General features: G+C 37.5%; 1 protein-coding gene across 1 annotated transcript; it reads right to left on the bottom strand.

Annotated features, from left to right (window-relative positions):
- Positions 1–1078: 1078 nt before the first annotated feature.
- On the bottom strand, positions 1079–27624 carry FAM91A1 (family with sequence similarity 91 member A1). Its single transcript, XM_053992581.1, has 24 exons — positions 27470–27624; positions 25624–25708; positions 24762–24913; positions 23910–23967; positions 22374–22441; positions 21044–21157; positions 19893–19983; positions 17618–17680; positions 16890–16996; positions 16087–16125; positions 15871–15983; positions 14835–14953; positions 14316–14428; positions 14024–14110; positions 13490–13622; positions 12684–12832; positions 12124–12258; positions 9879–9992; positions 8904–8976; positions 7570–7719; positions 6993–7100; positions 6610–6733; positions 5500–5569; positions 1079–4196 (listed from the first exon to the last, which is right to left on the bottom strand). Exons 1-24 carry the CDS (start codon positions 27539–27541, stop codon positions 4020–4022), a joined length of 2514 nt encoding a protein of 837 aa, XP_053848556.1. The 5' UTR covers positions 27542–27624; the 3' UTR covers positions 1079–4019.

Below are 27624 nucleotides of genomic sequence, written 5' to 3'. Positions count from 1 at the left end.
AGCTCTGCAGAATCAAGGACAAAGGAGTGTGCACACGAGGAGGGATGTGCAGCCCCAAAGCCCTAATGCCTGTGTAGCTGAGGGCAGAGACTCAGGCTGGCACAACCCAAGGCCATTGTGCCACCTCACTCAGCTCCATGGGTACTTGGAAGAGCCCCAAGCTCAGCACCTCACTGCAGATCCTCAAGGACTTCATGCTTCCAGGCCCAGCTCTATTCCTACACCCTGCCCAGCCCCAACCTGCCCTCACCAGGAGGACCATTTCCAAAAGGCATTTTTTTGTACCAAGTAGCTCCTAAGAAAGCAATCTTGATTATCAAAGTCCTCCAAAGCCATTTCGAAGAAGCATTAAGAAGCTTGGCTTTGTTCCAGGGAATTGGGGAAAGGAGTAACATTAGCTTCAAGTGCTGCACAATAAAACCAGATGCATTTCTTTGTGGTCCTATAGGAGCCTTGAGGTCTATCACAAAGCTAGAGACATGCACTGACTGGGAGTGATCAAGTGGAACAAATGGTGAAGAGGAAAAACATATAAAAAGGTAGTTACATACACATTCTCAAGAAAATCCAGGCTAGAATAAAGGTAGGTTTAAACACAGGAGGAGATTATTTGATTTCTTTCACCATCTAGGTCTGTATTTTTCACACTGACATCAGATTCATTGCAGTTATACTGCTAAAACTAATCCCTGGCCTGCATTACCTTACATAAACAATTTTAGTCTCATTTCTTTCAAGTTCCTAGTCAAAAATGTCTCTAGCCAAAGCAAACACGTTGGTAAGGCACCACATGCACAAGTGCCTTCAAATACCCAGCATCCAGAACGACAGGTTCAGGTGCGGCTGGAGGAGATGCAGCATGCACAATGCTCTCAACCTCTGAGGACAAGGGGAAGGACAAGTACACAGCCTGTGAAAGACGACACCAGAAGAGAGGGTTTGCACTGGGGAAACTGCATCTCTGCAGAAGTACAGTGGACTGGGGAAAGATGCTTAATGACATTTGGTGGGCTTGAGCACTACGGTGACAGAGGGACATTATTATGTGTCCAAGAGTAAAACTACTGCATGAGAAGGATTCTGCACATGGTTTGACCTACACCACAGTTTATTTGTAAACATTTGTTACATGTGTCAATAATTTAATTGAACACAGACTTTGTACAATTCAATGTATAATATTAACAATGTCACACTAGAAGAGCACAACTGTATTCAGTTACAGTTGTACTTAAAACTTCCAAAACACAAACCATTTGAAACACTGAACAAGAAAGTAAGGGCAAATTTGAGAACAATGAAGGGAAAAAGTGCAATAAATCATGATCAAAACAAACCTCAAAACAAACGTAACACACTTCTTAGCTGGCTCCTGAATCTTCAGGTATATCCATCTAGCTTCAATACTACTTGGGTTGTGCCAGAGCACAAAGCCAAGCTGTCTTCTACAAGCTAAAAATCTTGCTGAAACAGAAACTTAAAACAGCTTTACAATGTATAATGCATGTGATTTTTTTCCCCCGGTCAATAAAACTACCTGAAGAAAAGAAATTTATTTAATTTGTCTTTATTTGCAATACAATATAAAATAGATTCTTTTGGTATGAAGATCTTTGAGACCTGTTGGGTTTTTACACCATATTTAAAACAAAAGTCACACAGTTTGAAGCCTCTTGACCATCCCAATCACTAGTGCTGTAATACAGTTTCAGGAATTTCAATAGACTTCTTTGGTTACAATTTATTCAGTAAACTTCAGATATGCAGATTTGAATATTTAAGCTCCTAAACTAGTGTTGAAGCCCCTAAATAAGAGTGGCTTGAGTTCTAAAAAACTGCAACACATCTGGAATTCTCAGAATTAACTGTAAGATTTATGGGTATTAACCAGCTCTGAGGAGCAGACTACTTTTATTGAGAAACTTTACTTTAGACAACCTAGTAACAAAGGATAATATCCTTCACTTAGCAACACTGAAGAATATGCAGTGAGAACAGTAAGTTTTCATCTATTTTCAAACTTTCATACAACTTGCACTATCATCACTTTACATACTAGTATGGATAGTGCATGGCAAAATTTAATACAATACAGCAAACTAGCTCACCTACTGCAGCTCACAGTAGCACTTAAAGAAACATCTATAGCCCTGGAAGTGTAAGCCATCACTACTGTTTAATTTCTCTACAGTGCCAGGTATTGGCTTCATCTCCATGTAACAGTTCTCACAGTAAAGGTTTCTCAGCCATTTATAGCAGATTGACATCTAATTCCTCTTCAATTTACTTTGGAAGAAATAAGGCAACTTAAAAACCACTATAGAGAGTATGTATGTCCAGTACAAAAAGTCACAGTAGTGTAAATTATCAACTTTATATGGGTGATGTAACTGTGATATATGCAGAATGCCAAGTTCAGCTGTTGCTGGTAAAATTCCAGAACAAAACTGATGTAAGAAAGCAGCACTGAGCAAACTGAAGTACTACAGACTTCCAGTTTCTTAAGAGTACAAGTCCTATGCTTACACTTCAGGAATGCACATAAAACCAGTGAAAAAGAATGGGATTTTCACAGTTGTAAATTAAGTCACTGCATTATCCTATACATTTGTATATTTGTCCTCTTCAAGCTTCTGACATGCTTTTTTTAATGCAGAACAGGATACAAACCCAAACGTTGTCATTTTTCTCCTTGCTGCTGTTCAGCACTATCTGTACCACAGATCCTTGACCCACTGTGTATTGCAGGATAGTAATGACAGGATGATTAAGTCTCATTTTTAGTTATGACCATTTAAAACAAGGCAGTTCTAGTAAAGAAGAGAGCTAGCAGGAAAGTCTTAAACTACATTGCTCGTCCCCCTCATGTGCTAAACGGAACAGACTTTTTTAAGCTGGCAAAAAGTTGTTGATACCTAATATAAACAAAGTAAAGTCATGCTACATAAAGTCATCCCCTACAAACAGAGCCAGAACATGATTTTAGATGAAAAAGCTTACTGTTAATTTTTTTTCATGATCAACAGCTAATAGTTCAAGGAACACAGATTCACTGAATTTTCTGTCTTCACATCCTCTGCTGTTATCTTCCTTTGCTAACAACTGATGTGAAAAATCAAGAGCTCTGTTCTTTCAAACATTAATCAACAGGACAGAACTAGTTATCTACCTTAAACTCACTTTATGACAACAGGAATTTCCCACAGGAATCATCACCAGCTTCAAATTACAGCCAAAGTCTTCCAGTGGGATCAAATTTCAGACACTCCTGGTTTCATACCAAGAGGAAGATGAATCCATTATCATTAAGAAGTCTGCAAACAGAGATAACTACCTCAGACTTTCCACAATTCCATAGCTCCATCAAATACTGACAGAGATGGAAGTGCACCACTCATCTTCAAAGTGGCCCTAGGTCATCAGCAGGACATTGAGTCTGCACTAACTCAGCCTCCTCCTTCCATTGTACTGATTTGTCAAGGCCCCACTGTTAAGCTGAACTACAGAATTCAAACAATCCTTAATGCCCCATATCATCATGATATTTTTATTTAATCAGTTGGTATCACTGAGCTTTCAAAGGAAGAGCCAAATCTCTTACCTTTATACAGAAAAAGTTTCAGTAATACAGTACAAAACTAAACAGAATTTATGTCTGAGTAACGAACATAGAAAACTACTATTGCAATTTTGTGGTGACAGCATAGAAATTCAACAATCATCAGAAAGCCTAAAAAGGGCATGTTTAGTTATAAAAGAAAGATTGTCTCAAGATAAAAATAGTGCTGACAGCTAAAAAGCTCTCTGTTGCAGCAAGATATGCAGTAATGAGTAACAAGTTCTAGACAGTTTAAGTACTTCCCCAATACTGCAACACAACACATTTTGTAACACTATTTTTACACGGGTTATGCTGCAGCAGCAGCATACACTTCTTAGTGGTTGGCACTAGGAATTAACCATAATAGAAGAAAGGCATTTAGTGATCAATGCACAAGAACCTCTATTTGACCTGCTCCCTAGGTGTGATTGAAAAAAACTGAGGAAGGGGACCATCCATTCCATTCAGATAATACACCTTCCTTGAACATGAGATTCTTGGCTGGAAGAGGAACACCCATGTCTGCAGAAATTGGCTGCAGAAGTGAACTTGAAGAACCAGCATCATGGAGCTGATCCAGCGCTGAAATACCTTCCTAAAAGCAAAACAAAAAAAAACATATCTTAAAGAATATGACAGGTTAATCTAATCTGCAAATACACTTTGAGTTTCTGAAGTTACTATAATCCAGTGAATACCAAATAATTATGGAAGTAAAAACAAAACAAACAAAATTAAGTAAGTATACAGATGCCTCAGTCTCATCTTCGCATGCATGATTTGGTTTCCAAGAAACCTTCAAGGATCTTGAGACTTAAAACTGAAGACCTAGAAAAAATGAATGGAAAGCTCTAAAATCTTCAGGACATTTATCAGACTATATTTATCCTGTACCATGCTAAGATGTATACATGTATTTGGAGGATTATTTGACCCTATGCTGAGGAGTATTATTTCCCAGAAGTTTGGTTTTCTCATCTTAAAACTCAGAGCAGCACCTTTTTTTTTCCTTTCTATGGACATCATCTAGAAAAGTGTATCTCAGAGATAGCATCTAACACATTAGGACAGGAGCCACTTGACACTGACAGTTGGTTTCATGGCTTCAAATCTACTGGGAATCTCCAACATTCTCATCAGGAGACAGTTTCAGGATGACACCATACATAACACTACTTGGTTAAGTAACCTGCAAATTCATCATCTTACTGAAAACAGAGTTTTAGAGAAAAATATCATAAGACAGAGCACCTAAGCAGATTCCATGTTACACATGGCTTGCTTCCATGCAGAATCAGAGCAGGCTGCAGACCTGACATTCCTCTTTGCTTACTACACAGGAGCCCTACTTCCTACCTACACTCCTAAAAAAACCTTCCAGAGTATGTAGTTTTACATATTTACACTCATTGAACACTAAGGTCTAGAGGATCTTAGGACAAGCACAAAAGTAACTGGCATGAAAGCTATGTTAATATATTTTATTTTTTTCTAAGGAAACATTGATTTGAGGGGCAGATAAATTTAGCATCTCCCTGGTTTGCAGTAATTCTCTCCAACATATCCAAGCAGCCAGCACATAACCAGCAGAGTAGGCTGTGTTACAACAGGAGGAGTGAAGGACAACTTTGCTGAGCAAGTGCCATAAAAAAAAAAATGAAATAATTACACAGTGGAAGCAACCACAGAGTTGAGTCAAGTATTAAATGAGGCTAAAAAAGAGATAGGGAAGTACTTCCTTTGTCCTTCAAATCATTCTTGAGGGCTTAATACAGTTACCATTTAAAGAAAAGGCAAATAAAACAAACCATGTATGTTTTCATACACCCAAGAAAGGCAAGTAAGAGGGCAGAAAAGGATGATAAAGAACAATTAGCATCTGGATTATTGCTCCTTACCTGGAATGAATGAACAAAATTAAGGACCTGAAGAGACAGCTTTCTACTGGAATGTAGGAGTTTTTGAAGGCTGTAAAAAACAAAAGAAGCTATGGTCAAGATACACAATATTTTACCAGTGAAGTAGCCCTGTACTAACCTGCTCACAAATAACTCCAGTAGTACCTAACATCATGTGACAAAAGCTTTCACACATAAAGCTTGATAATACTGTCATCACTGAAGAGGTGCTTGACTCATCTGCTTTTGAGTCTAGTCAGGTAAAAGCTATTTTCCACACCATTCACACTGAATAAAATGAAACTATTGCAATTGAAAAATATTATTTTACGTAAAATAAATAACATACTAGACTCATTCTTATCTAGGACAGTCTGGTAACATGACTTTTTAGAAGCTTATTAGTGACACACTAATTAAAAGCAGGTCAACTACTATAATAAGAGCCTTAAGCCTTATTTTCAAGCAGCCTTACATTTGATTTCCAGAAATGTGCCTTAGGGGGAAAAAAAGGCCACCAAAAATAAGCCACAAAAAGCCCCACCAATCCTCCCACAAAACAAAAGAAACAAACTCCAAAATCCCATTTTTGAAAGAATAATCTTTCATAAAGAAAAGCTGCAGTAAAAAGCATTAGATAGCTGGCTCATAATCCATGCTTAAACTTATCAAGTATGATACCAACAGTAAAGAAAATTTCCATAAGAGCTAAATGCGTTTTACATCAAAGCATTACCAGCAAGCTCTACTCCCCCAATCCAGAACAGTTAGGAGGAGGAAAAAAAGCCTGTGCTAGGCCAGAAAAGGAAAATGAGTAGGAAGGCACCCCAATTTACTCTTTTCCTGATCTGCTTATAGACAGTTTACAACAAAGAATTAATTTTTGCTTTACAGAAACTAGAAAAAAAGCCAAATCTTAATCTTACCACAACTGAGGACTAGTGTTACACATCTATGAGCCAAAAAACAACTCCCTTACACATCAGAATTAGCTACTCTATAAATATAGCTCAGTTCTGGTTTATAGTCATTGAGCTGTAGGTTATGTCTTTTTGCAGAAGCTCCAGACACACCATCTGTTAAACCTGCGACCAATAAATTATAGCTTACCTTTCTTTTCTACATAATCCGTGAGTGGCAATTTTTCTGCAGACTTTCTGATTCAACTCAGAACTGAAAAGTGGAATGCCAAAGCATAATTCCAGGGGAACCCATTCCAGTTCAGTTGTAGGTACTACAGAAAGAACAAGAGATAACCAATGGGTAAGAAAAAGAAAGCAAGAAAGCTCATTCTGGGGTCAAAAATCTTATATTTGGATCCACTAGACAGCTCATGCTTTTTAAAGACAGCTCATTTACTGAACTGCTCAATTATTTAAGGGAATCTGAAGAGGAATTTCAAATTGGACTTCTCCCAGAGAATAATGAAACAATGAATTCAGATCCTTAAAAACAAGGTAATATTTAGTACAAGCCATTTGTCATGTTTTTACCTTCAAGGCTTTGCTTGACTGCAGAATCCATTGAGGGTTCTTCTATTACCATCTCAAATGATTCTGTGCTTCCATTTACATCAGACCCTGATGCCAGTTCAGTCTCTCCTAAAGACAAAGTCATTTTTACATAAACACGCACATGAATAGAAGTTTAGTTACCTTTACCCAAGGACTTTAAATCTACAAAACTGGAAGAAGGGATAGGGAGAAATATAGGGCCAGATTCATTTTGGGACTGAAGAGTTATTTAGGGATCCTCATCACTTAGGAAAGATTAAGCTCTGGCATATATAAATGTCACAATTTATTTTTTATATTTAAAAGAGTATTTGTTCCCTTTATTAACTGTTATAGTTCAGTCATTTATCTATCTGTATTTGGTACTTATGAGCCAGTCTCAAAGAAAAATTAGCAAGTAAGCATACTGCCAATAGATGTAAACTCAAAATTAGTTCCTATCTGTGTTGGATAGTATTTTGTAGAGTTACAAATCAAAGAATTTAATCCTTTGCTCAAGTGACTGTATGTGAAATTAAGGGGACACAGACAAAAAAGACAATTATTGGTAACCAACCTCTTCCATCAGAAGCATCACTCAGCTTTCTGTTAGCACGTTGACTTGAAGGATTCAACATTGTGACATAGCCACAAAAATGCTGCAAGTCCACTTTGTTTCTCAGTATTTTTAAAGCTGTATGAATGCCCATGTTCACACGAGAGAAGTCTAAGGAGGAAACAAAACATATTCCAGTGTACTTTAAAAGAGGCCTCCCCATAACCATGTGGCTCCTCTCTGGGCTAGGGTAAGTTTTTTATTTAGATTTTTCCTGGTTGTAATGCTCCAACTTAGTGATCACATTGTTACATATAGGATAACACCAAGCATGAAGTGGTATTTTATAGTATAGTAAGAGAGCCAAGGAGGAAAAAATATGAACAAAAGGCAGTCTCTCTCCTACACAGACACATTAAGACAGCAGAAATGGCAAGGTTCAGCTAGGAATCGTGTGTCCAGCTCTTTCAGTGCCAGAATCTTTTATGGCAGATGCAATGCAAGACACATGCTTCACATATCTGAAATTCTGAAGAATTAGAATACAGCATTAGAGCTTAACATGAAATTTCAACACCGAGTTGTTCATGTCAGAACTTGAGAGATTCTAACTTCATGGTTTCTTCCAACTTGATACTAGATGAAAAACCAGACATATCAGAGAGAGCAAATATAATAGTAACAAATTTTGAACCTAATAAAAACAAAATTAGGAAGTGACTTTTATTTCTACTTGGCCCAGATTTTTTAAGTGGTAGCCCAAATAATTTTAGATTTTGTACCTGGAAATTCATATTTTACAACTGCTCTCCCTTGGAGAGGTTATAGCCTCAACTATGAAAAGCTTCTGTCCTTTTCACCAAGGAGTATTGATAACTTGTAAATTCCTGCCTTTCAAAATCAGCTGAGCTATGCAGACTTTGAAGGAATAGATTTTGCTAGCAAAGTTTTCCTGAGGAAAAAAACCTTCATGGTAGGTTTCTGGTGCTAATAATCAAGGTAAGTTTGTTCAGTTTTGGTCTCACCTGTCTTACAGTTAGGAAATGCTCAATATAATATATGGAAGAATTATTTATGCAGTTAATAAATATGCTAGTTAATAATTCTTTACATGTGTGTTAGGAGATAAGAGAATCCAGAAAATACATTCTAATTAGGTCAGAGAAGATAGAAAGGGTAAGGTGATATTGCTAAGCTCAGAACAGACTTGTCAACCACTTAAAACTTTCCATTTTCTCATATGACTCATAAGATGAAAATTTGTTTGAAAAGGATTATTGCAACCTTATTGCACAAAGTGATGTGCAACAGATGTGTAGTGTAATGTACAAGTTACACGGAAGATGATCCATTACCTCCCTGTTGCTCAGCTTCATCAAAAGGGAAAGGTATGTGCATTGTTTCTCCCATTCCATGCATGCCATGACCCTGAACATCAAGAAATTAAATTAGGAACAGAAAAAACACTCATCAGCTTAGCTCAGTCCTACTTGTGATCCCTTTTAAGGAGTAGCACCCAGGCTGATGAAACAAACTAATGGAGGTATTTATCCATTAAACATCTTACTCAGCTGAAATAATTGAAATACCCCACCTTTGCTCTTAAAATGCATGTGGTAAACACAGTGAGGTTAAGTTTCATTGAAGAGGAATAATTTTTCTATCCAATTACTGGCTGTAAAAATATTTTCTAAGGGCTGAGCACTTCTGGAATAAAAGGGACTTCCCACCCCTGCATACAGAACATTTTTCAGCAGTCACAGGCTGCTTACAAGCTGGCCTTTGAGAATGTGTAATTTTATGTTTGGTACAATATAAAACATCTATTTATTTAAATGATTAATTCTGAGAGTTCAGCTGTACTAAAGATACTGATGAGGATTTAAATTTAATTCTTCCAAATAGAAAAACCCAACTTATGCTGCTGTTTGTGATAAACAGCATGTCTTGTTCATACTCTACTGTAAGAGCTAAATACCAAGCAGTCTGAAAAGCTGTATTTCTTAAATAACAGTTCATAATACCAGTCACTGCTATCTAAAACTCTTGTGGACCCTTCACTTTCATCCCAGTTTACTATCTCCCCTACTTTAGCTACCAAAACTCATTATGCTTGCCCATAATACAATAACACATACATAGTGTGAATTCAGTTCAAAACCTGTATCTTAACCACCACTGAATCACAGCAGCACTGCCTACAAAAGTTAAACATATTTTTCAGCTCTTTAAAAGTGTAGCTCTTCTACATTGTTAATATCCTCTACCACAGAACAGGTTAACTCAAAAAATTATGCAGGTTTTCGTAATTTATACAGAGCACTCTGTACCTGAATTAGAACAGCAGAATGAGTTAAAGCATCATTCAACATTGTGAGCACATTTGAAGTAGGAACTACTCCTGGGTCGTGACCCCAAGACGTAATTAGCAAGCGATCATAACCCTGGAAGAGAGAAATTAAGAGTGTGTGTAGTAGTAATGAATTATCTAAGCACATAAACTGAAATATATTAGAGCTAGGCATTAGCATAACAACTAGGAGGTTATTATAGCTAACTACAGCTCTACTTATAACCAAGGACCACTCATGTTCCTATTCTTGGTGAAAACCTTTGAGATACTGAGGTTTGCCAATCTCAAAGTTAAGATGCTATTTTGGACAGGAAGTATCTGTCACCAAATCCTGTAAAGGTATGTGGCCAGCAAATAGGAGATTAATATAATCCCACATAAATTTAAAAGCAAAATATAAGCTGGATAAACTAACACTATCAGCAAAGAACAAAGATAAATCAATCCCTAAAATATCTATCAAGGGCAGGGTGGGGAACAGGAAGACAAAACCACTAAATGGTTTCCTAGTTTCTCAGTTTTCAAGATTGAGTTTCACTGCATCTCCATAGGATTTCTAGAAATATCTTGACAGTTCCCTAAGAAAATGATGTTACAGAACAGGAGCAGGAGAGAAACACTCATGTTCCCATAGAGGAAAAAATATCCAGACTGGGAGATCATTTAGTTCAAGAAAATATGTCCTGTCAGCACACTTGAGATTCATGCAGTATTTTGAAGTTTTCCCAGGCTACCACACTGAATGCTTCTTTACTAACAAAGTGCACAATCCATACATGTACAGGTGGTTTAAACGAATGACAAACTAGGGTTTGAATCAAGGTCATTACCAATGGCCTTACAAAATGCTTTCTGCTCTCTTAATCCTATGTGACCTTACAGTAAATCTTAGAAATACAGGTATTGACAGAATTGTTAAAATCATAAAGGGAAGAAGGGATACATGAAAGGTTTGAGGAATGGAATCTACAAGTTCTAGTGCTAGACAGAACTGCTGATGTAGGTACACCAAAGAACTCCCTCTCTGAATGTCTCCAAACCTTTCTAAAATATTTAGTTCCTCATGTATCTACAAGATGAAAAAAATGAGACAAAAAGTTTATAGGCCTCTCTGCAATTATAAAATTGAACAATACTATTTTACAAATTCCATTGTGAGCAGCAAGACCGAAACACTGCTAAATGCCCACACCATTTCAAATCAAAGTCAACAGATGCAAAGATTTTTTGGTTCAGGCAAGTTTAAAAGCTGTCATGGCCACTTCCACCAACATTTGTCTAGTACACAGAATACCCAGCAGTGTTTCTCTGAGGTATATTTGTCTTTATTAGTATCTCAGAGACAGAATGGGAGAAGGCAGCATCTGAAATCTTTCAGGCAGAAGCCAATCACCTGTGCTGTTTTGTGGGACTCCTTGCCAAAGCACTGTATGGATGATAAAAAGTTAGGTGGATTCCAGGCTGGAAGGAATTGAGGAAATCAACTCATTATTGCAGAGCCAACAATTCAAGTCACAATCTCTGTGTAGAGAGAATGACATGCAGCCAGGGAGTTCCAGACCCTAACATGCAGGAGGAGTGGAAAGCTCTTACAAGGAAGTATTACATAATGTGCTGCTTCTTCCTGCTTCCAGACACTGCTACAAGTCAGGCTACAGGGCCACTAATACCTTTTTTCCAACCTAATGCAACCTTTATTAAAGTATTCTGTCATTTAAATTGTAGGGAGAATTACAACCAATAACTCCAAAGTCTCTAGCACAGATTTGGACAAACTGGAAGTGATCATGTTAGCCATCTTCTAAAACAGGCAGAATTGTATGTAGAAGTGATGTTTCTTGCACGATGCTAGAAAAAAGCACAATATACTAGGTCTCCATCTTTCCACACAGCTCTTCTACATTTTTCTAACACTCTCTGTGGATGGGCTAACAAACCTCAATTATTAACACTGCAGTACCACATTTTACACTTAACTTGAAAGGGGTCACATTAAATATACTGGATTCACATTCTGACAAAGGGAGAGATAAAAGTAGCATTCCTTTATCAGAACTTTAAAAGAAAACAGATCAAGATGCTGCACAAAACTTGCTTCTAGAAAAGGAACATCATCTACAATGAATTTTATCTCTAACTTCAACTGTTATCTCTAACTAGCATACAGCATATCTTTGAAACACTTGGAGAAGGAAGTGAGAATAAATCCACACACAGATTACCTGAAAAACATCTGGGAGTTTTCGAAGACGTGTTCCTTTAGAGAGCAACAGGGAGGGTGGTCCTTGTCCAGTTATATGGTATATATACAGCTTGAACCAAACTGAACTCACTTCCGGTATTGCAGGCCCAATATGCTGAAGAGAGATTATTGAAGAAGTTAGAAGTAACTTCAGATTACTTCTAACCATTGCAACCATCATTCATACAGATTTAATTTAAGAAGAAACAGTTTAAAAGAAATATAAATCCAGTTTTTGAGCACTGAAACACAAATGCATTACTCTCCACTAACTATATTCTAGGTACTTAGTCCAGTGACACGAAAGTCTTCACAGAAAGCTGACAGTAATGTATTTTCTATGAATGTAAATTCAGGAACAAAATATCTGTCACTGACTCTAACTTGAACAGAAAAACTGTTAATAAGGTAAACAGAGTTCATTTTACTAAATATTCACATTTTTCCTCAACTTAACATTTTTTATTAGATTAATTACAGTGATATTCTACATGTTAATTATTTTGTCACTTTAAAAGGGACATTAACAAATTTTTTCACCTGGGGTGTACAGCTGCTAATAGGTCGAATTTCATTGGTGAGTGGTGCCATGGAAACCAGCAGAGTGTAATTTTTGTTGAGAACTCTGCTGCAGGTAGCTGGATCCAAACCGAGCAAACTCTCACATCGTAACAGGTCCAAGGGGAACCCTATGTTCAAAACACAAGATTCTTAAATTAGCATTTAAAAAGGAACATACAAATACAAATTATGATTTCAGATTTTCCATTCTCTGCTAAGCCATGAATACAGTATTTTCCACAATGAAATTTTAAACACTTGGGGTGAATTTTAATAAAACTGTACAAAATTTTAGCAATTCTAGGCATACAGGGCTGTCTGACACTGAACTAGTTCCTCACCAACTAACTGAACACAGGAAATAAACACAGAGATACTGAGAAAATAAACTAAGTTTTAAAAGAAAAACCTAAAAAATTGTCCCCATTAGAAGAATACATTCCTTTACATGGCTTGAAAAATGTTTATTTGACAGAACAGCTGACTCTTCTATATGGCTTTCAGAAGCATGTGATTTCGAACAATCTCTTTCTCAAGTTCAGCTTGTCTTGCCTTTATTACACTTTAATCTGTTGCTCTGGATCTTCAGTGCAAACCTTGGCAACCATATCTGTCATTCAACAAGCAAACCCAGTAACACAGGCTCAAATGATGATTAAAAATATTTCAAAATATTTTTAAACAAGTAGGATACTGACTACTACAAGAGCATCAAGGGCAGAAAGCTGAGTTCATGGCAGATAAGTAAACCAACTTAGAAGGAGTTCCAGACATGCTCACAGTACCGTTATTTGGTTGATCAGGCTGCACAGCTTGTGCCCCCAGGTCTTTATTGTGCCGCAGAAACAGTATCGTGTTTCTCAGTGTAAGGGCATGATCGAAGTATCGCTGTGCTTCCCCCTCCCCTGTGCTTTGAACCTAAACAAGAAACAAAACAAATGCATACAACTGGCAGGAAAGGAAAGATGAACAAATTAGCATTCTAAAGCTTTGTAACTGAGTAGTAACCCTGCAGATTATATGCAAAGGTGATCTACAGCAACTATTAAATGAAAAGCAGGTCTTGGCCATGCTAGTGGAATGGTCAAAAAGTACACAAAGACAGTATCTATAGCTCAGAACCATGACTCACTCTTTAGGTAAAAGGATAGAAGTGTCCAGTCATCCTGACTGGTATGAAATGATACAGCAATTAACAGCACTTCTCCTACATGATTCTACAGTTGTTTTTCTAGAATTATCATCTTTAGAAGATAAAGTTGGCCCCTTTAACACTTCAAGTGCGGAAAAAGCATTTTCTCAAACATGTAACAATTTACCTTTTCCAGCTCCACCAAGAAGCTGTCAAGACTCTCATCTGATAGTTTCCCAACTTCAAACATAGTGACTGCATGACTTTTTAAGTTCTGAAACAACAAAACAAAACTGTCTTCTCTGAGAACAGAATGGGCAAGTAGAAGCTGTGTTAAGCAAAACTACTACTTAACAAATAATACAGAAGATTTTTTTAGTATTTATTTTTTAAATAAAGCTGTATTATATGGATGTCAAACTAATCTAAAGCTTTACATATTTATTCTTGGTATAAAACATCAAATAATTTGGACATACTGGTGAGAGATTTCCCATCATTAAAAAGGCAGTGAGAGTAGAATCAAACAGGAAGGCAATGCGCTTTGTGTGTCCACTGGACAGGTTCAGGCTGCTCACACTGGCTGTTTCAGCTGATAGAAAACAAAAAGGAAGTAGATGATCACATTTATTTTATTTCAAAATACCATTAAGTTTAATCAAATCTAGTAACAAAGGAAAAAGTTAGTTATCACTATACCAAATAAAACAAAATTCCCTTATTACTACTAAACTATTGATTAGTTTAATTCAGAAGTTGGTATCTTTGTATCAAGTTTATATCCACAATACAGATCAGCCTTATCTTCAGAAAGAAGTTATTTAGCTGAAGACTCAAACCAAGAAGTAGACACCACCTCCCCCACTGAGTAGTCCATATGACAAAATTATTCACATAATCTGCGTTTCACTTGTTTCTAGACCTCTTTACAGCCTATGCCACTCTATAAATATAAAAATAATTGATCCTAATGTATTAAAATTTACTGCAGGGCTAACCTGGATCATCTTGACTGTTGGTATCTGTATCTGTGGCTGATGACCCAGCTTCCTGTACAGGACTTCTGTTTTCCCCACTGTCCCATGAAAGCAGCATCTTTTGAGGATCCAAAGTACTCCTATTAATGTGAATTAAAATCCACATCTATTGGTCACTGTAGCACCAGAGAAGTATCTCTGCCTTCCAGTGCTAAATTCCTATATCCATGGATATGCCTATTCCATGCATAGGCATATCCAACACATGCCTTTCAATATGTCCAAGCCCTAAATCAGTGAAGTTTAGTATCCCTCAGGGTCCAGCTTTAGCTTCAGCAGAAAGGCTTATTTGGGGGGCTGGAAATATCAGACTGTGAAAAGAGCTTAAAAATCAAACCATCATCATTGAAGAATCCAACGGAAAAAATCTAATCCACTTTGTTCTCACAGTCTGAAAAAGCATTAAAGAAAACAGGCATAGCAGTAATTTTAAATGGCTTAGCAGATATTGAACTGAAAGTACCTAACACGTCTTAATTAATGCAACTTGGCATTTCACCTTGGAGGACTCTGTTGACTGGTATTAACAGCACTTGCCTGGGAAGTGATACAGATGCACACTTACACGAGAATATCACTGACAGAACTGCAGTGGGTCCTGTCAGCAAACAAGCAAACTCTATGCACATGCTCACTGCCAGCAGTGCCAAGAGCCACAGCCTCTGTAAGAGCACACTGACAGCTGTTATTTCTGGCCCCAGGAGTCTAAAACAAGTACACATTCATCTGCTGGAAATGTGAGCAACTACACACCTAAGAGTCAAAAAGCCACCACTAAGTAACAGCACCAAATGAAGTACTCTGAATTTACATACTGAATTACCATTCCTCATCCTCAGATGAACATGAGGATCACGTATTCTTGTCATTATACACATTAGAAAGCCAAGTGAGATTTGTTATTGCAAAAGTCAAAGAAAGCAACCAATACCTTTAAAAACAGATGTTCTAAGTTTTCCCTTCAATGAGAAAAATAAGCCAGAGTAAAGACACTTACTTCAGTCTGTTTACTGAAGGAACATTCTTCCATGATGGATGAAGATTATCCAGGTTTATTACTTGGCCTTTTTTATGAGCAAAGCCTAACCGACAGTACATGGACACAGCATTCTGCAAAACACACACACAGAGTAAGGAACTGCTCTATGAAACCAAGGTTGCAAGAAAGTGAACTTTCTGTATCCAGTTAAATGAATACATTGTACACACATACCTTTACTAAAGATAAGTCAATCTCTAACACGTTTGCCAGCTTAAAAATAAAAAAAGATAAGAAGACAAGTCAGCAATATAGTATTAAACAGGGCAGGTAATCACTATTTGTGGGATTTGGTATCTTTTTATTGGTCTTATTTCTAAGAGCCAGCCTATACTGGTAGAAACAATTTTGTCTGCATCATAGATGATGGAAAAAGAGTACGAAGCCTCATAACTGTCCCACTTGAAAGCATGCAGAAGAAATATGAAGCTATATTCCACTTTGTAATTTCTAGGCTAACCTTATATATATAATTTTAGGTTAGTCATGTATGTCAGAAGACACGCAATGAGGAAAACAAATCCTGGATATATTTAATGGGTATTTTTCAGATATGTATTCAGCAAGTTTTGAGAAGACCTTATAAAAACATATTTCTCATACTCAAGCTATGCTTATGCAAAAGCTACATTCCTATTTTAAGCCAACACCCTGTGTGCTTTCACTGCCAAAGAAAAAATTACTTGAACTTTTCTCACATTAGAAAAACAGACTTTGTTTCAGTTCTAACTCATACAAGAGCCTACTTCAGTCAACTCTGTATAAATTCATTCCAGCTAATGTAATTGTTTCACTCAACTGAAGGTACTCCTTCAAGATTGAAGTACTACAGAAGCTACAGGTTGCATCTAAAGCCTGGCAGTATGTGTAAACAAAATCACTGTATATCAACCAGTATCTCTAAGTATTTTTAGCAGTGTGCTTTGGGCCATTTTCAAGTATTCCTGTCTCCCAGACACAGGTAAAGTTTTACTTACCTCTGCCACATTAGTATGTTCATCTATTGAAACAAATATCTTGTACAGTAGTGTTTCAAAGTAATCACCTTGCACTCTGTTCATCACAAAACCTTCCAGTGGCGGCACTGAAATAAGATTTACTTTCAAAATCACAATTTGGTAACTTAGTTTATTGAACTGAAATTGTACTAAAACAGGAAAATTAATTTACACTTTTGTTTTCATGGTACCTGCAATTTTGAGAATTTCCCAGGCACAAAGAATAAAAATCTAAAGATAGCATATGAGGTATTTAAAATTGCCCCACTCCCTAAGAAAGTAATGCTTGTCAACATGTTTTCTTATAGAAACTGAAGCCACACTACCTTCTATTATAGCCTTGCACTTTCCAGCTCATCAACTACAGATAATTTCCAGTGTCCAGCCCATAAAATGATTTTATAATGTGGATGGAGATTAAATCATGACTGTGATTAGAGAAGGACATGAAAAAACCCACACCATCCTCATACTCCACAACTGAGACTTCCAGACCTAAGACAAGTTGAAATAAATCCTATATACAATAAAAACAGTGTTTTAATAGGATTGAAAACATTTAGTCAGTCAAGAGTTTCATAGCTCAAATGTTTTGTTTGGGCACACACATGCAGCTGCAGACAAGCAGTTTCCAAGACAGAGAATTAGAGAACAATTGAAAGGAAACTGAGAAAACACAGGCATAATAACATGAAATATTTACTTACCTGCAATACAGCTGTCATCAGATATTGGTACATCAAGGTAAATAAATCCTTTGTTATACAAACCTTTTGAAATAAAAGGACAACGTTTTAGAAAAAAAGAAAAATAGCATTTTTCAAAATACTGAAGATATAAAGCAGACTTCCCCACCAGCAAATCAATTTTAAAGTAATTTTTCCTAATAGCCTCCCCAGTAGAATATTTCTTTGCAATGCACAGATCAATAAACCACACCTAATACCAACCAGGTGTCACCCTAAACCAGAGTTCCTCACTTGCAGCCTGATGCAGCACACTTGGAACTCTGCAAGTACTTCCAGGACAGCACAGCAAAATGACCAAAGATTAAAGTAGCTCCATTTAAAAAAAACGAGCAAATCTCTGCCTAAATGTTAACTTAGTTTTCAACATCATCACTGAACTGTCAAGGAGTGGGGTTTTTATCTTCAATTGGCTTTGCCAGCTGAGGATGCTGGCTTTGTTTGGCTACTCAGGCCAGAAGTCACACACCTGGTAGCAAGGATACAAACTAAAACACATCAGTTCTGGTGGTCCTTACATGTTCTTGCCACACATTGTGTTTTTACACAACTGCAAAAGGAAATTCTGGTGCATTTCAACACAAACAACCAGCAAAGCTGCAGCAGATATAGACAGACACTGCATACAACAAGGCCAACAATATAGTAAACATTTAAATTGCACTTTCCCAGCACGAAACTGATTTGAGCACTAAGCATCTCAACTGAGTTCTGCAGAGAAACCAGCAAGTAGTTATTAAGAAAGAGGAAAAAAATACAGTATGGTTATCTTTAGAGTCTAAGTCTTGTAACAGCTATCATAGAATTATAGAATGTCCTGAGTTGGAAAGAACTCATCACGATCACGAAGTACAACTCCTGGCCCTGCACAGCACACCCCAAGAATCACACCATGTGCCTGAAAGCATTATTTAAATGCTTATTGAACATTAGCTGCACTTTAATGGCAAGGCCATTTATAAAGCTGAACTGCACAGCATAAATAAGCCAAATTTATTGTCGTGTTTCTTTGGTGTTACCCAAGACCAGTGCATCTACACCGGTGGTAGTGAAGTGACCAAGAGCCCTCAGGTGAAGTGCTACTGAACACGTGGAGTGGAACTGTCAGGATGTTTTATACACACAGATAGCTCAGCTATAATGTGTGCCTGTACAACTATAGTGTACAGTTAAATTACCATCCTCAATCAGATCCTAAATAAAATGCCTGCATTAACCCATCAATTCACTTGGATTCACGCTGATTCACTGTCCAGCTCCAGCAGTAACATACACAGCTTTACAAAATGATGTGTATCAACAAACCAGCTTTAATGGATCAGGATGACATTACAAGTCATCAACATGCTGAGTGTGGTTTACACTGCCTCTCCTTTAGATTCAGCTCTTATGACTGATCCATCCTTATCTATACACCTGAAATGCTTGGTGGCATCGTAGTCTGGACTCAGCAGCCCTCTTCGCTGAGAAAATATGATCTTTCTTACAGTCCAATTACATTGTATGTACATTATTTTTCCATACATTAGATCCTTCTAAACCTACTAAATCTGAGCTATTGGAATCAAAATTTTATTAAGCCTTATATTATTTCAGATCCCCTCAAGAGTATGAATTTTACCTACCTCACAATTCTGCTCAGTAACAGGCAATGGAATTCTGCCTCAATTTCTCATTAAAAACTGCAGTGTGCAGGTTTGAGTGCTTGTAGTAAGCCAAGCCCTTATGGACATGGACTTTTCAAGGAGGATTTTGCAAGTGAATTTTTACTCCCTAATATGGTTTGTCTATACCTATTACTTGTTAGACTGAAATGGAAAGCCAATAACAGCTGCAGACTTCTGTGAAAAAAGACAGATCCATTTTATGGTATTAAAATAGTAGAAAAAAATTTAAAACTCTCCTTTGGAAAGCAAGGAGTGCACTTTAATTACTCAGGATTATCAATTCTGATATTTTTACTTTCTCTTGTTCTCATCTACATTCTCTTCCCCCACAAACTTTACTGTCAGCTTCTAATGAAAGAATTTGTTGACTCAAACAATAACAGAACTGCTAATTGTTCACCATTAAATCATTTACAAGATCTAGACTGCAGTCTGTACAAGTTTTTGAATATTTTCCTCCAACTCTCCTTTACACCTCAGCTGCTTACATCACCTTTATTCCTAGTTTCCAGACACTACTAGAATTTACTAAGCAAGATCTAAAATCAGAAATGTTTATTAAAACTTACTGTGAACTACATTGAAGTCTAAGGAACCAGCAAGTTGAGGACCTGAATCAATTATCTTATCAATAGCAGACTTCTCTGATGTAGTACAAATCTAGGTTAAAAAAAACGTATTAGTTTCTTATAGAAATGAGTCTATTCAACTTAATGCCACTCAAAAAACTCCCAAACACTTAAGCCTCAAATCAGTCATAAGTAATATAAGAGTACAGGGAGTAACCCACATTCCTAGCCAAAATATTTACACTGAAGAATTTACTGCAGTTCCTGTTAAAAGTCTCTAATTTTTTTTAGCTTGTTCCCACACAAAATTATGCATGCTCTTGGAAAGGAAATTAATTGCACAAGAATTTGGTAATTGAACTCCACAGTATAAAAGATTTGCTCTTTAAATCTTCCAGTGTTCAGCCACACAACTGGAGTCATTCTAGAAAGAGGCCCTTTACAATATCAAAGTCATTGGCTTCAAATTAACTACTCTGGGTTGTTGGGATGTCTGAATATGAGTAGACAAAGATATTTCAAAAAAGAAATATTTTAAGAAACTGTTTTAAATATGTTTTAAATATGTTCTAATCTAAACAAAAAAACTTCTAGAGAAGAAAATTAATCCAGATCAAATGACTGCAAAAAAAACACCTGTGAGAAATGAAAGCAGAATGAGGATGAAACAGTTAAGTCATCTCACAAGCTTTTAACATGCAAGCAATGAAAAACTAAGCAGACCCAAAGAAGAGAAACAAAGAAAATATGTATCAAATCCACTGCCATTCTGATACTAATTACAGTGAAGCTGAAGATACAGTCAAAACTGACCTGTCAGGGCTTCAACATGAAATTTAAGAAAACATACTTTGTTGCTTGTTCCCTACAAATCATATAATCATGCACATAAGTTACCACAGACTGGCTGATGCAAAACCACCTCTACACTGTACATAGTGCAGACAGTACAAAGGGGAGAGAGGGCAGAACATGTCAAAAAAAAAAAAAAAAATCACAATTTCCATTAATTACAATCTCTAAGATACTCATAAGAGAGTTGCTGCAAATTTGTAACATAATCTTTGTGTATTTCATATGAAAGAAAGCCCCTGCTTTCAGGGACTATCAGTATTCACCCAGATTTAGAGATGCAATCCATACTACACTACCTTGATGTCGTCCTCAGTGATGTAACCAGCCTGCACGACCCACCAAGCTTCTATAGCTATCTCCACGGGCTTCACAGGCAACAGATCATGGGCAGTTTTCCTTCTGAAAAATTTCTGCAGTGGTACAGTCCATTTGAGATAGTAATAAAGAGCACTTCACACGCACAGAACTTAATTTACCTTTATAAAAACTGATCTGTATGAACATCCATTTTTAAGTACAATATATTTACAGACTGGAGACACACATGCTATTAGCGTTGTCATTTAGCAAAAGTTTCTCTCTTCTCTCAGATCACATGGAAATAGAAAGGAAAAAAAATATTTCCATCTGATATTGTTAAATCTTCTCATAAGCTCATCCATACTGTACGTATTGCTAATTAAAATCCACACTATTCCATCGTAGTAGGATCAAGTCCAAATTTAAACTATTTGTGACATTTCTAATTTGAACAGGTAAGAGAGCACAGTATGGAAATAGATATTTTAAAGAAGTTCAGTGATTTCAAAAATCACATTTTAGGAACATATTTAATTTACTTTAAGGAATAAAGTACAACATTCTCAATAGCACAGTGCTAACAAAATTCAGTGAATGTCAATCCATGAAAGAAAAAACTGGAGGATACTGTTTATTTATAGAGCTAAATAGCTTCTCTTTCATTGCACAGTCATTACTTTTTGGTTCACTATCAGCTGCATATTTTGGTAAGCTCACTTAGTTAAAGGACTACAAAGGTACTGCAAGAGCACTTCTGAGTTCCCCGAAGAAAGGAAGGAACTGTTGCAAACTAAAGGCTCTACCTTCTATCAACCATCACAGTGTTTTCCACATGTGCTGTTCACATCCAAGGATGTCTGTGCACTCATTACATTTTCTTAGAGAAAAATACACTGCAAGAATTTCCACCTAGATGAATCACTGTTCCAGAATAAACTGTGATCTCAATGGCACACATAGAAACATGGAATAATTCTTTCAGAACCCATAGCATTGTTCCCTGCTTATAGTGGCCAGGAGACATTAGTTATCTGGTACCATAAAGTACAGCTCCAAAACTATAAGATAAAAATTAAAAAGTAGTAATTAATACCTTTTCCTTTACTATACTTTAATTTTAAACCAAAAAGCTATTTATTAACAATTAAAGCTATTTATTGAGGAAATATACTATAATTAACAATACACTACATCTCATTCAATTAGCCACACCATTAAACTGACCAGGGCTAGAAAATTATTCCATTTTTCATTCCCTATGAAATAATATGGGGTGGAGGGAGAGAAGGGTAAAGGAAAGGGAGGGGAAATTAAAGACAAACTTACTTTTGAAGACCTGCATTGGTTCATTAGATCAATATACTGGTTTCTTCCTATGCCAAGAAGTCTTAGACCTGAAAAATAAGTAAGGTTTTATCTATCTAAAGACAGGTTTAAGCTGAAGATACATTCAACATTCTTCAAAGAATCAGACCTTCTTCTTAAATAACCTTTTTATTTACTCTTATCCAAAATAAAAGGACAGTTATAGGAGCTAAATTCATTCCATAGTCCCTCCCCATTCTTTCACTATGTACAGGTCAAGGAAAAAAAAAAAAAAAAAGGAAGAAACACCCTATCACTCAAGTCACAGGGTAGCAGGTAATAATCCAAGTCCTTTCCTCCTATATTCCCATCAACAACTTCAGATTGATAGGAATAGCTTTTCATTCCCTTAACAAAACCCATGCCATGCACTGGATAAGAACTCTAAGAACTAGAGACACAAAAGGTTACTTAATCTTCTAAGGAATATGATATAGTTGAGTTGAACTGAATCAAAATTTAATTCCATAATCTTTAGCTTTCAATCATTAAGGAACCACAAACAGATAGTAGAGAACTATTTATTAGTTTTAAGGCATATTCAGTCTCAGCTTTAACTCCAACTTCTAGTTCAACACTAGCATTTATGAAAAAATGTAATTAAGGAAGTTTAAGTCAATCACTGCAGCTGTGCTAAGATAACAGAATTGTTGGGGGGGGGGTCAGCAGAAATCAAACAAAAACAGGAAAACCTTCTCTTTCTTCAAACTCCTGACTAACACTAGATTTCCAACAAGCAAAATGGTGCTGAGGAAGTTCTTTCTCATCTGTTTCCCTGCTGTGAACATTACACAGAGGCTAACTAGTAGCTATCTGAGAATATCCTTCTAAAACCAAAACCAACTGTTTCCAAAAGCTGCAGGCTACTCCTCACCTGACTACACACTATCCTTAAAAATAACTTTATGAATGCATACCAAAGGCAAGGAATTACGTGTTAACTATAGAAAACATTTCAGTAGCAGGTTAATAACATCCCTGTGCCATCAGTTTACATTTTGCTCTATATGGCTTCAGAGTAGGCTTCTGTTCTCCTCTACCAGGTTTGAGGTTTTTGCTTTCCTAAGCTCCTCACCCCATACCCAGGTGTAATAGATAGAAACATCTGGCACATCCAGAGTGTCATAAAATACCAGATCCTCTTGCCTCTCTTTTCTGGTACACCAACACATTCCAAAAAAAGCACACTAGGAAAGGACCAGCACCTCAGTTTGCTGATGTACATCAACGGGAAATGCAGGCAAGTAAGAATGGACAATCAAGGACACACGCAAGGTTTTGTACCATGCCTATCTGTATTTAAACCAGCCCAATTCCAGTCCTGCCTGTACTGACAGAACTCTGTATGAAGGGCACACACTTAACATCACTATTTAAATGTTTTTACACCTTCATTCACATGCTCATATTCAAGCAAACAGATGCCCACAAATCCATTTTCAAAAGCTCCTTATTTCTAACTCACTGAAAGCAGTAATTCATCTAGGTAATACTTACAGTCAGCAGCAGTGAAGTTGGGTAAAGAATCATAGCTTTTTTCACTGTTCATTATATCCTTAAAAGAAAGTAAAATTTTTAAGTTGCAAGAAGAAAGTCATTGTTTCAGAGAAGCAAGTCCAAAATTCTGCCTGTCCTTTTTACTTTAAGAATGAAATGAAATTTAAACAGATCTATAAAAGTCAGTTACCTTATCAAACAATTATTTGATAATTACACAGTAAGTTGAATACATAAAATATGAGACTTCTGTTTAATGTAAGCTTTGCAAAGAAAAATGTTGGCTGAAAGACTAACAAACAAAATCCTCTATCTCTCTTCAAAAACAAACCAGCAAACAGAATTGCTAACAGTAATAACAGAATAAACAAACAACTAATCCATTATGTCTGCAATCACTATACACAAAATAAAATAAAAGCACTTCAAATATCCAATGAAAATAAAAGGTTGCCAGAGCGCTGACAGAAAACAGAACCATCCTTGTTCTCATAAAAACAGATCTGCTTCAGGCTTCTCAAAAAGTTTCCAATATGGTTGTAATGAGGTATTTCTTTTACAGTTATAAGTGAAGACTCACAAATCTCAAACATCAAAAGAGAAAGTCTGGTCTCAGAATGAGTCCCACCCCAGCTCCATATGACAAAAGTCCAGCTGTTGAAAGGCTAATGGGGCAGAAGAGAAAACACTGCAGGTAAAAGCAGTTCTCTACAAACTTTCATTACTTTTTCTTCTTGTCAGGCCTACACAAAACCAAAAAAACTACCTGACACTGCCTCGTATGTGTAACTGGGCCATTACCAACACCTTCAGATGGAGAACAACACCCTCCCACCACAGTTCTGCACTCACCTCCATTATCCCTGTGTAATAGGAAAATGGTGTTACCCTCAGACCTTTTACCATGATGTCAGACAAATGATACGGGTACAACATGAGATGATCTCGACTGTATTTTAACAGATCTTCATAATATTTACGTTCATCTTTCTTGACATGCTTAACTACAAGGGGAGAAAAAGCTACAATGTTCTATGATGTTCAACTTTTTAAAACGTTTTACAACAAAGAGTTAAAAATAGCAAAATGGCAATTGACAGAAAACTACAAGCAAAATAAAGTAGTGGTGCAAGGAATCCAGCATCCAAGGTTTTCTACATATGATACAAGTAGCCTCAGAGACTTTAAGGAGCAGATTTATCTAAAAGGTCACCAGGAAGTGGCCCATTGATATAGAATGCTCATGCAGCTTGTAGAAAATTATCTTTTAATTACTGAAATTATTATCTGCTTTGGGAAGAAAAATGAATTCAGACAATGTGAACTAAATTGCAAGTCTGCAAACGAGTCATAGACAAAAGCTCCTGTGAATAAGGATAACTGTCTGCATCTAACGTAGTGACAGGCTTAAGTAGCCAAACCCTCTCTTAATTTCTTGGAAAATGGCAGCAGAACTATAGTAGGAATTCAGTTCCACCTGCCAACTCAGTAACCTCCTAGAGTGCTTTGCTAGAGAAATGGACTCTTTGAGTCCATTTGTTGTCAAATAGACTCAGAAGTCAGGATTTTTCATGCTTTTATTATTTAGAAGCATTTATTTTCAAGGTAGGAAGAACCTTTGCACTGGACTTGTTCTTGCAGTTTTACAGTAGAGACAAGCTTCCACACAGAAGAATGGGGCAGGACTCAGAAGTTACTTTGCTTCTTTACTCACCTAAGTTATTCCGGTACCGCAGCTGATTGCGGATGCTGTAGAGTACGACTTGCCTCTCATATTCCCTCTGGGAGTTTCCAAGACCCTTGAAAATATAAAGGCCTTTCAACTGACTTGCACAACCCCCCATCTTTCAGTTAAACCACTGCCAAGTGTCATATGAGGAAACATATGCAGGCAGCAGCCATTGCTCAGGGAGTCCCCCAGTGCAACATGACAGTATCTTTAGTCTCTCAATGAGTTCAAAAATACCTTTAAATAGGTCTCTACACAAGATGCATATTTAAGCAATCATTTTTAGATTATTTTTTTCCTAGTACCACTCTGATGAAAAGGGAACACCTGATTTTTAAATCAGACATGATGCATCAAACATTTACCAAGCATTTGGTGTCATTCAGCCTTGACAAATTACCCAGAATTAATGTAGCACAAACAAGCATGGTGCATGATGTGAAGCTTTATTTGCTGCACCTAAGAAACTTTTAACACCATAAAAAAAAAAGGAAAAAAAAAAAGAAAAAAAAAAAAGGTGAAACAGCTCAAGTTGCAGCTTTGTGGAAGTTAAACTATCAAGTGATCCTAGGTCACAAGATTAAGGAACAAGCACAGCACATTACTTGACTATCATGAAAGAAGATAAAAAGAGAACTTTGGTTCATGCTTCAGATGCCTTACTTCAAGAACTATCCTCCCAATATCCCCCGTATTACTCTTCTACTCTGCATCTGCAACAAGTGATCTGGACTGTTTGGTTTTTCTCTTCCCTCTCTTGACTCCCTCATCGATTTTTATATTAAAAGAGATTCTTTGACAAAAAGGCACTTAACTGCACATATGGGATAAACAAGAAAGCTGCACACAAACTGCAGAATAGGTATTAGAAAAGCAACACTTGGTATCAGACACAGGGTCTGGAATTGATTAAATATCTAAAGAGAGAGCCAAGTGTTTGCTCAAAGGACAAAAATATTAAGGACTAAACTAACAATAAAGTAGACATAACAGTATTCCAGAAGTTACATGAAAGTAAATAATGCAATAAGTACTGGCATATTTTCTATCCTGAATCACAAAGCCAACGATATGGCACTCAGCTGGACAGGTAAAGAAAAATCATCATTTATTCTCCTCTTGCTGCTCCTGGAATCTCAAACTCAAGAAATTGCATTACTCGTGGCCTGCAGCGACTACTCATCCTCTCCACCCTTCCCTTGTGCAAGACCAGGAATTGTTTAACAGCATCTGCTTTAAAGCAGTGTAAGACTTCAAAACAGTGTAAGAACCTCCTCTCAACTCGAAGTAATACCTCCTCTTTGCTATCAGAGGCCCATTAAATCCAGGCAATCAAAATTTCATGAGGTTTTCTTTTCCATGAGCCACTTACAGCAAACTATTCTCTGTCTACTGAAACACGGGGCTGCACACGCCTCCGAGGGCTCCTGTCCTGCTCCGGCTCCCACCACTCAGGGGCGGCACAAGGGACACCCGACGCAGCTGTCTGACACCTGCACAAGCTGAGCGCACCCCACATCTCCCTCTGGCCACTGGGACCCCAAGGCAGCCCGATTTACCCCTCTCCTCACTGAGGCCACACACACGTACACTCCCCGCTTCCCACACAAGGAGCACACACCGTTTTCTTAGCCCCTTCTCCCCACAGACAGCACGCACACAATCAGAACCCCCTCTCCCCACAGAGGGGTCGTGCACACCCCAAACCCCCCTGTCCCCACGGAGAGCCCCACAACCCCGAGGGCCCGCCCGCCCTGCCCCGGGGCAGGCAGGGCCGAGTGCCCCGTGTCCGCCCGCCGCTTCCCCGGGCCGGCAGCCGGGCAGCCCGCACCTGCCTGACGCTGGCGGGCAGCCGGGCCCAGGGGTAGTTGTGGCGGATGTGGAACTCCACGTCGATGTTCATGGCGAGCAGGCCGGGCCGCGGGCCCCGCCGCCGGGAGGCGCTCCGGCCCGGGAATGAGCCGCCCCAGTCCCGGGAAGGAGCCG

The sequence above is a fragment of the Vidua macroura genome, chromosome 1, assembly GCF_024509145.1.
Source record: "Vidua macroura isolate BioBank_ID:100142 chromosome 1, ASM2450914v1, whole genome shotgun sequence".
NCBI classification, from domain to species: domain Eukaryota; kingdom Metazoa; phylum Chordata; class Aves; order Passeriformes; family Viduidae; genus Vidua; species Vidua macroura.
The sequence above is the reverse complement of the archived record's forward strand: the minus strand, read 5'-3'. Positions and strand labels throughout refer to the sequence as shown.